At 33.8% G+C, this 10028-nt stretch overlaps 2 protein-coding genes across 3 annotated transcripts; both read right to left on the reverse strand.

Moving 5' to 3' along the window:
- Positions 1–418: 418 nt before the first annotated feature.
- LOC117319139 lies at positions 419–2742 on the reverse strand. Of its 2 annotated transcripts, none has more exons than XM_033873988.1 (4): positions 2614–2742; positions 2124–2230; positions 1575–1668; positions 419–661 (listed from the first exon to the last, which is right to left on the reverse strand). In XM_033873988.1, exons 1-4 carry the CDS (start codon positions 2666–2668, stop codon positions 492–494), a joined length of 426 nt encoding a protein of 141 aa, XP_033729879.1. In that variant the 5' UTR covers positions 2669–2742; the 3' UTR covers positions 419–491. The 2 variants fall into 2 exon arrangements, with proteins under 2 accessions (XP_033729879.1, XP_033729880.1); XM_033873989.1 differs by having other exon boundaries at positions 1571–1668.
- A 4476-nt stretch (positions 2743–7218) lies between these two features.
- Positions 7219–9528, reverse strand: LOC117319140. The gene is made up of 4 exons (XM_033873990.1): positions 9414–9528; positions 8924–9030; positions 8375–8468; positions 7219–7461 (listed from the first exon to the last, which is right to left on the reverse strand). Exons 1-4 carry the CDS (start codon positions 9466–9468, stop codon positions 7292–7294), a joined length of 426 nt encoding a protein of 141 aa, XP_033729881.1. The 5' UTR covers positions 9469–9528; the 3' UTR covers positions 7219–7291.
- Between the last annotated feature and the right edge of the window lie 500 nt (positions 9529–10028).

The following is a 10028-nucleotide window of genomic DNA, read 5'->3' on the forward strand; positions in this document are numbered from 1 at the left end:
ACATATTTTGAAATTACTATCTCGGAAATCAATTTTCAAACCCTCATAAAATCTTTAAATTCATTTTCCGTCGGGGGGCTTCGCCCCCTAATCTCCCACCGCCTTGGCGGCCCCCACACCCCTCACCTGGGCTTACCCATTTGTGTTGGCCTAGCTACGCCCCTGTTGTCCCATTAATTGTGGGTCATGATTGATGATATCAATTTGTGACATGGTTACGCTACTTAACACGATAGCGTTATGCTATTTTGAGTAGCGTCATAGCGCGTGCCGTCTGTCTATCATAACATTGTACCGTCTCCTGCAATCGTGGGATCATTCTGAGAAGCATATGAGATATAATTTAGGCATCCTTCCGTTACATAGCTCTGATGAGCAAAACAGATTTTAAAATTAGAAATAACAACACAAAACAGAATTGACAGAAGTTGTTTTTACTTGTTATCTATATGACAATTATACGAAACAAGCGACACAAACCATCCGAATATTTAATATTTTTTAAAGCAAATGAAGGCCATGTCAGCTGTCAGACGTTTTGCGAAATAAAAGGGACGTTGAAATGCAGATTTGCGAGTCATAATTATAGGTATTCTCTTCCCAGCTCTCATAACTTGCCGTCCGGTTAAGATGAATCGGATATGTCGTGTGTATGTTGCCCCTGCGAGAAAAATAAATGATTATCAATGGTCCTAGACTGGTCCGAAGTAAAGCTTTGCTTTGTAATAATCCCATTTATGAGGGAATACACGCACAGACATGTATGTGTTCTCATTAAAATAAGCAGGAAAACAGAGAATGGAAAAAAATGCGTTCTTTTAAGCTGTTTAACGTCCTCGCTTAAAATTCCAAAGAAAGACAGAGTATTGAGGAAAGAAAGGGAAAATATAACATACCAAGTGCTGTGAGACACAAAATACATATTTTAGTTTCTTCAATGTCCCCTAAATATAAGATATGGAAGAAAATCACTGATTATGCAGGGTTCTTATTTTAATTTGCCTTCTACGATACGCTGGATATAACGGACCTTATACCTGTGCTGTCAAATATCCTCTGAACAAAATACAAAGCAGAACTATCCTAGATTTTGAAGTCGGCCCAGAGTTATTAACTTTTTATACATGCAGTAAGATTCTATAAACATTTTATTTCCCTATTTCTACATGGTAAGATGGCAAAATACCTGAAATCACCTTAGGTAGATCAATATAGGGTGCGTATTATAGATAATGACTAATAGATGGCATATGATGATGAACAATCAGTTAATAAGAAAACCAATTATCTTCACATTCAATAATCCTAAGTGGTCTTTAATCAAAACTTCTTTCTTAATAATGATTTTTTCTAATCTAGATTATGAATAGCAATATTTCATTTTCAGTCATATCTCAGAATGAAATACTTCAACATTAGGACATGCTTAAATCGTTGAACATGTAGGTGATTTGAATTCCCTTTCTTTACACAGATTCCGTGATATCTTTTCAAAACCATCTTAATGCTTATTTCTACTGTCTTGAACAATAAGTTTAACCATTTAATATATTTTGCATTTATTGATTACTTACTTTTTTTGTTCCAGCGACGAGAGAGGTATCCTCCAAAATTTCGAATCACCCTCATATTAGTGATCAAACTAGCTTTATGGTGTTTGCATATTCCCTAGAAATTGCAACAATAACATCGAGAACCATGTAACTTATATATATGCCATTGGTCGACTACTAATATAATACATGGACTAATCCTCTGTAATTGCAATTATTGAAATCATCAATATTTCCATACGTCGTATGAAAAGGACTAAACGTTCAATGAATAACTAGATAAATGATTAAGACATGTTTCGCTTCATTTATTTTTAAGCTGAACACTATGACAAAAATAAAATATAAAATATGTCATTGTTATTTTCCAGCATGAAAAAATCAATTCGATTATGATAAGAAAGCCGCCTGAATTTAAATCATAACAGAAGAAGTATCTGAAGCAAGTTGTAACCGTTAAAACTGTCAATGCTTTAACATTAAAACTATCTAGACAACACATCCACAAAACACTCTGGTTGCAAAGCAATGGATGCCTAGCCTGATATGAGACATGCAAGGTTCACTCACCTGAGCGTGTCCCCGTGTATAACCGGGATCATTACGACTTCTTCGCATGAACACACCCAATTTAATTCTAGTTTTGTTATTACGGTACCTTTCCACTTTCCACCCCTCTGTAATAGTAATGGCAGTTAAATGTCATCAGTTATGCTTGTTATTTGATTGTAAGCCAATAGAAAGAAACCTTTTAGATTGACGTTCATTATTGAGGTACATGGTTATGACTTACCAGCTTTGTGCAGCTCATTTATGTAATAAATTAAAGATATTTGATATTTTCAAACCTTGTATGTGCCCCAATTAAAAATCTAACATAAATGTTAGCTTTTGTTGCTATAAAACGCAAGTAAGACAGTACAATATTAGAAAAGAAGCATATAAACAGTATATACCTGTCATGGACAGAGACATTCGTTAGTAAGAGTTCAAAGTTGGTTTCAAATGGTTGGCAAAAGCTTGCTACACAAAAGTGTTCAGAATTCAAAATATGACTTACCGGCAACGCAGAAAACTGCACATCCCAGGATCAGCAGGGCAACAAGCGTATTCATATTGACGTCTGAATACGAGCAGAGTCAACGAAGTGAATGTGGACAACGTTTCGCTATCACCTTTTATAGGAAATTGTCCTGGACATTTGGCAAACTCCCAAACCATCAATGTTTAATTAATGTGTAACAGATGTTAAGATAAAAGGAAGAACTCCTTTAATAATAGGTTATAATTATACATTAAAGTTCACCAAAGATGACACCAGCCTGGGTTATTATAAAGGTATATTTTATATGATCATCATATATGGTACGTTTAATTTTCCTATGGAAAGGTCGTCTTTTTTGTCCGTATGTTTGACTGTCTGTTTAGCTGCTGATAGGACGTTAAACAAATAAAACCAAAGCTAACCCAAATCGGCTCTTTCTACACTTACTTCAAAATTGTACATGGTGATAGAAAATTACAATCAGTAACGAAACACTTTATTATTTAAATTATCAAATAATAATTTTAATAAAACAGCAATGACAATTTAAGGAATCAATTATTATTTTCAAAAACATGGTACAAAATCAATATATCAAACATCATTTATACATATTTATACAAAATATGGCTTATCTGGCCAATCATACTAAATAAAGTTCAGAATTCTTTATAATCCATAAGAAAAATGTAACCAAACAAATTTTAAGTGAATATTTCATCATTTCCCTTTTTGTCTATATTTCTACATGTGTATTTTCTGTGAATAAAGTCTAGGACTTCTCTACCCGGAAGACATACAGACACAGAATGATGAGCAAAGATGGTTATAACCATTAGACATGCATGCCTTCAATATTTTTTGTTTTTATCAGTATAATCTGTTTTATTATACTAGTAATACCACATATTAGTTAGTATGACCTTTTTGGCAATCATCATATCTCTGTGAACGGGTGTCTTATTATGATAAGTATTGAGAAACTAAAACAAATACAACAAGTGAAGAGGATATGAGACATTAAAATGGTCTCCTGCTCAAGTGGTAACCATGGCAACTAAAGATAGATGCAAATTTTACATACGGAGAAAGAAATAGCAATTTTACATTTCCTTCATAATGGTAAAATTCACATTGATGAAATCAGCTTCAATATCATGATTTGGAGACACATATTAGCTGTTGACTACAATTATAAAATAGGAAATGAATAAATATAACTTTTTAAAAATTAATTATCAATGTTAAAACCATAAAAAAATGAACCTCATTATAAAATCTGATTTACGATTAACATTTATAATCCTCATACAGCAGTCTAAGCTGCAAATTTTTACATTTTTATTTAGAAAGGACACATATGCATGGGTTTTTTTAAAGTAAAATATTGCATTTTTACCTATTTTCAATTCTAGTTGCAATGGTAACGTTACAAATTCTAAAAAATTGCCACAATTTCTGGATAGGTCCCTTTTACAAGTTTCAGTATATATATAGAGACCGCTGACTAAACCATCATGCATGTAATACAAACCATTTTTTTTCCAATGAAGGCTAGGCAGATAAAACAGAAATACAAACTTTAACAAAAATCACTGCTTTTAATTGTAGTCGGGAACCATGACAACAACTGCAGATAAATATAAAATACTACTTTCATTTATATTTGTCCCCCTTTTTCAAGAGTCTGATATAACATTACTTTTATAATTTAGCACTTAATTCACTCTCATCGGCTTAAAATGTATAAACATATGACATAAGCGACTTTTTAAAATCACAAATTTTGGTTACCATGTTAACTTCAATAATGCAAAAAAAAAAATTGTTACTAAATATATATGGATTGTTTACCAAAAAAATTGATGCAAAATGGTGAAAAATCATGATTAACCAAAATGTCGGATTTTTTTTAGTTCCATTAAAAAATCCTAGGAGTAAAGGGGTGTAAGAATGCCTTCCCTGTGAAGTGTTTAACGTCCTATCAACAGCTACGACAGTTTTAGGTAAGCACTACTTATGTATTGTTTAACGTCTTATCAACAGCTAAAGTAAGTGATCGAAGTCCTCCCCTATGTATTGTTTAAATCCTATCAACACGTACACTGTGTATTGTTAAACATGTACAATATATGATCATTTAAAAATGGCCTCCTTTGTGTAGGCTTCATGTTTGAAGTGAAAATGTGTCTGCTTTGGGAGGATATGGTCTGTTCATATTAACCTAGAGCTGAGAGTACGGACTCGTTGCTGACTTTGTAATATGGGATATGTTACATGGTATTAAGCTTAGTCCGTGCATGTTTGATCGATTGTTAAAACCGACAATTGACTGATGGAAAGTGCTAATTTAGGCTATCACGATCAGTTACTTTTTTGTATACAAATACCTTGAAGCTAAGTGGTCATGATCTCACGTGAAAATAAAACCAGGTCAGAGACAATTTCGAGTTATAAATGTAAACTTGAGGGTAAGTCTGCCAATTGTCCTGATTTTTACGAACCAGAACGATTTTTTTCTTTTCTTTTTTTTTCTAATTTTTCCTCATGATTTGGATACATTGATATGTTAGAAATGAAAACAAATTGACAAAAAAATCAAATTGTAGCTCACAATGACCTGGTTCTATGAATGCGAATTACAGTACCCCGTGGAGAAGGTTAACGAAATTGGAAGGCGCAATTGGGTGGCGCAGCGCTGTAATTGGATAGAGCTTGAAGCATGAATATAGTGGAAGGTACGAGCATGAACTTTTTTGATCCAATCACCGAGACATTGAGAGTAAATTTAACCAAAATTATTTTTTGCTTTCGCTATATAAGGAAACGATTTCTAGCGAAGGATTAACGATTTATTCAACGTAAGGCACATTAATGACGCGAGAGGAGACGAATAATCGTTGCTTAAATTTACACTGAAAAACACTGCGAGCTTGTGACGGCCCATACATACTGTTTAACTTCATATACGATATAAATGGCTTGGCCGGTGCTTCAAGAGTATTGTTTTGGTTCGCTTTTCCCCCTTTTTTCTGTGTTATTGCGATGAAATAGCGACAAAATGGAGGAAGGAGAGATGCAGGTCAATATCGGGAGTTAGAGATAGTGATCCGTTGAGTCCATACATCAGAGTCGGTATCTTCCCACTCGGCCATCATATTCTTATATAGCATTGGGCACAGGTAGTGTTGTTATGAGGGTGAAAACGATAGGTACTAATGGCAAGTGACGCAATAGTTTAATTTGCGAAATTGTCTGATTCTCCTGTGTACCTGTGTAAGTATATATTAAACGTACAACGGTGAAAATGTTTTCACTTGAAATCAATCAAATTGTAAGTCATGACCCTAATTGCTAATCATCCGCGAATTTGTCTAGATCAGCGATCGCGAAATATTATATTCGAGAACATGTCTGATGTGGTTAGTTCTAGAAATTAATTATTCCCTAAAAATCTAGGTGATTTACAGAAAACTATAGTCATCCACCCTTAATGTATTACTTTACTTTCATGTCTTCTTGGAAAGGTTATTATATTTTATACAAATTTATTATGAAATATCCCCGTGGAGGTGACTGCTTGTTTTACAGAATGATCTGGTGCTGAAATTCTTTATTTCTTGATTCTTTATCCTTCGGATGGCGGCCAGGCTATTGGTTACCGATGTAGGAATTTGGATTTAATATGATAACCAAATGATTGATAATTCCAGAAAATGTACCACTGTGTGCTATATATTGTAAAATAAAATAAAATCAATAAATATAGGTCTAGTGCATTCCGGATTAGCTATCACATCATATTTGTCTATTATTGTCAACTGCCTGTTTCCGGTTGTGTAATGTTGCAAAGTGTATCTATTCAAAATGAAGAAGGCTTAAAATAAAATGCGCCCAGGATCGAAACACTCTTCAAACCATAAGAAGGAGAACCAGCGACTAAAAAGTTAAACCAGTCTGCTGATAGCTCATGTCCTGACCCAAGTAACGTACCACAGACACATGGCAAAGTCGGACCTACATGTTCCGACCACAAATTGTCCCAGAAAGGCCCGAATTACCTAGACATGAGATTTCTTACCCAAATTGAAAATGTCTCTAAATTTAGAGACAATTGTTTTTTGTCTGACTTATAGAAACAAATGAACATTAATTATATGTTTATACCGGAAAACTTGTAGTTCAGTATAATTTAGAATTAAACATATTTTGAAATTACTATCTCGGAAATCAATTTTCAAACCCTCATAAAATCTTTAAATTCATTTTCCGTCGGGGGGCTTCGCCCCCTAATCTCCCACCGCCTTGGCGGCCCCAACACCCCTCACCTGGGCTTACCCATTTGTGTTGGCCTAGCTACGCCCCTGTTGTCCCATTAATTGTGGGTCATGATTGATGATATCAATTTGTGACATGGTTACGCTACTTAACACGATAGCGTTATGCTATTTTGAGTAGCGTCATAGCGCGTGCCGTCTGTCTATCATAACATTGTACCGTCTCCTGCAATCGTGGGATCATTCTGAGAAGCATATGAGATATAATGTAGGCATCCTTCCGTTACATAGCTCTGATGAGCTAAACAGATTTTAAAATTAGAAATAACAACACAAAACAGAATTGACAGAAGTTGTTTTTACTTGTTATCTATATGACAATTATACGAAACAAGCGACACAAACCATCCGAATATTTAATATTTTTTAAAGCAAATGAAGGCCATGTCAGCTGTCAGACGTTTTGCGAAATAAAAGTGACGTTGAAATGCAGATTTGCGAGTCATAATTATAGGTATTCTCTTCCCAGCTCTCATAACTTGCCGTCCGGTTAAGATGAATCGGATATGTCGTGTGTATGTTGCCCCTGCGAGAAAAATAAATGATTATCCATGGTCCTAGACTGGTCCGAAGTAAAGCTTTGCTTTGTAATAATCCCATTTATGAGGGAATACACGCACAGACATGTATGTGTTCTCATTAAAATAAGCAGGAAAACAGAGAATGGAAAAAAATGAGTTCTTTTAAGCTGTTTAACGTCCTCGCTTAAAATTCCAAAGAAAGACAGAGTATTGAGGAAAGAAAGGGAAAATATAACATACCAAGTGCTGTGAGACACAAAATACATATTTTAGTTTCTTCAATGTCCCCTAAATATAAGATATGGAAGAAAATCACTGATTATGCAGGGTTCTTATTTTAATTTGCCTTCTACGATACGCTGGATATAACGGACCTTATACCTGTGCTGTCAAATATCCTCTGAACAAAATACAAAGCAGAACTATCCTAGATTTTGAAGTCGGCCCAGAGTTATTAACTTTTTATACATGCAGTAAGATTCTATAAACATTTTATTTCCCTATTTCTACATGGTAAGATGGCAAAATACCTGAAATCACCTTAGGTAGATCAATATAGGGTGCGTATTATAGATAATGACTAATAGATGGCATATGATGATGAACAATCAGTTAATAAGAAAACCAATTATCTTCACATGCAATAATCCTAAGTGGTCTTTAATCAAAACTTCTTTCTTAATAATGATTTTTTCTAATCTAGATTATGAATAGCAATATTTCATTTTCAGTCATATCTCAGAATGAAATACTTCAACATTAGGACATGCTTAAATCGTTGAACATGTAGGTGATTTGAATTCCCTTTCTTTACACAGATTCCGTGATATCTTTTCAAAACCATCTTAATGCTTATTTCTACTGTCTTGAACAATAAGTTTAACCATTTAATATATTTTGCATTTATTGATTACTTACTTTTTTTGTTCCAGCGACGAGAGAGGTATCGTCCAAAATTTCGAATCACCCTCATATTAGTGATCAAACTAGCTTTATGGTGTTTGCATATTCCCTAGAAATTGCAACAATAACATCGAGAACCATGTAACTTATATATATGCCATTGGTCGACTACTAATATAATACATGGACTAATCCTCTGTAATTGCAATTATTGAAATCATCAATATTTCCATACGTCGTATGAAAAGGACTAAACGTTCAATGAATAACTAGATAAATGATTAAGACATGTTTCGCTTCATTTATTTTTAAGCTGAACACTATGACAAAAATAAAATATAAAATATGTCATTGTTATTTTCCAGCATGAAAAAATCAATTCGATTATGATAAGAAAGCCGCCTGAATTTAAATCATAACAGAAGAAGTATCTGAAGCAAGTTGTAACCGTTAAAACTGTCAATGCTTTAACATTAAAACTATCTAGACAACACATCCACAAAACACTCTGGTTGCAAAGCAATGGATGCCTAGCCTGATATGAGACATGCAAGGTTCACTCACCTGAGCGTGTCCCCGTGTATAACCGGGATCATTACGACTTCTTCGCATGAACACACCCAATTTAATTCTAGTTTTGTTATTACGGTACCTTTCCACTTTCCACCCCTCTGTAATAGTAATGGCAGTTAAATGTCATCAGTTATGCTTGTTATTTGATTGTAAGCCAATAGAAAGAAACCTTTTAGATTGACGTTCATTATTGAGGTACATGGTTATGACTTACCAGCTTTGTGCAGCTCATTTATGTAATAAATTAAAGATATTTGATATTTTCAAACCTTGTATGTGCCCCAATTAAAAATCTAACATAAATGTTAGCTTTTGTTGCTATAAAACGCAAGTAAGACAGTACAATATTAGAAAAGAAGCATATAAACAGTATATACCTGTCATGGACAGAGACATTCGTTAGTAAGAGTTCAAAGTTGGTTTCAAATGGTTGGCAAAAGCTTGCTACACAAAAGTGTTCAGAATTCAAAATATGACTTACCGGCAACGCAGAAAACTGCACATCCCAGGATCAGCAGGGCAAAAAGCGTATTCATATTGACGTCTGAATACGAGCAGAGTCAACGAAGTGAATGTGGACAACGTTTCGCTATCACCTTTTATAGGAAATTGTCCTGGACATTTGGCAAACTCCCAAACCATCAATGTTTAATTAATGTGTAACAGATGTTAAGATAAAAGGAAGAACTCCTTTAATAATAGGTTATAATTATACATTAAAGTTCACCAAAGATGACACCAGCCTGGGTTATTATAAAGGTATATTTTATATGATCATCATATATGGTACGTTTAATTTTCCTATGGAAAGGTCGTCTTTTTTGTCCGTATGTTTGACTGTCTGTTTAGCTGCTGATAGGACGTTAAACAAATAAAACCAAAGCTAACCCAAATCGGCTCTTTCTACACTTACTTCAAAATTGTACATGGTGATAGAAAATTACAATCAGTAACGAAACACTTTATTATTTAAATTATCAAATAATAATTTTAATAAAACAGCAATGACAATTTAAGGAATCAATTATTATTTTCAAAAACATGGTACAAAATCAATATATCAAACATCATTTATACATATTTATACAAAATATGG

The sequence above is a fragment of the Pecten maximus genome, unplaced genomic scaffold, assembly GCF_902652985.1.
Source record: "Pecten maximus unplaced genomic scaffold, xPecMax1.1, whole genome shotgun sequence".
Lineage (NCBI taxonomy): Eukaryota > Metazoa > Mollusca > Bivalvia > Pectinida > Pectinidae > Pecten > Pecten maximus.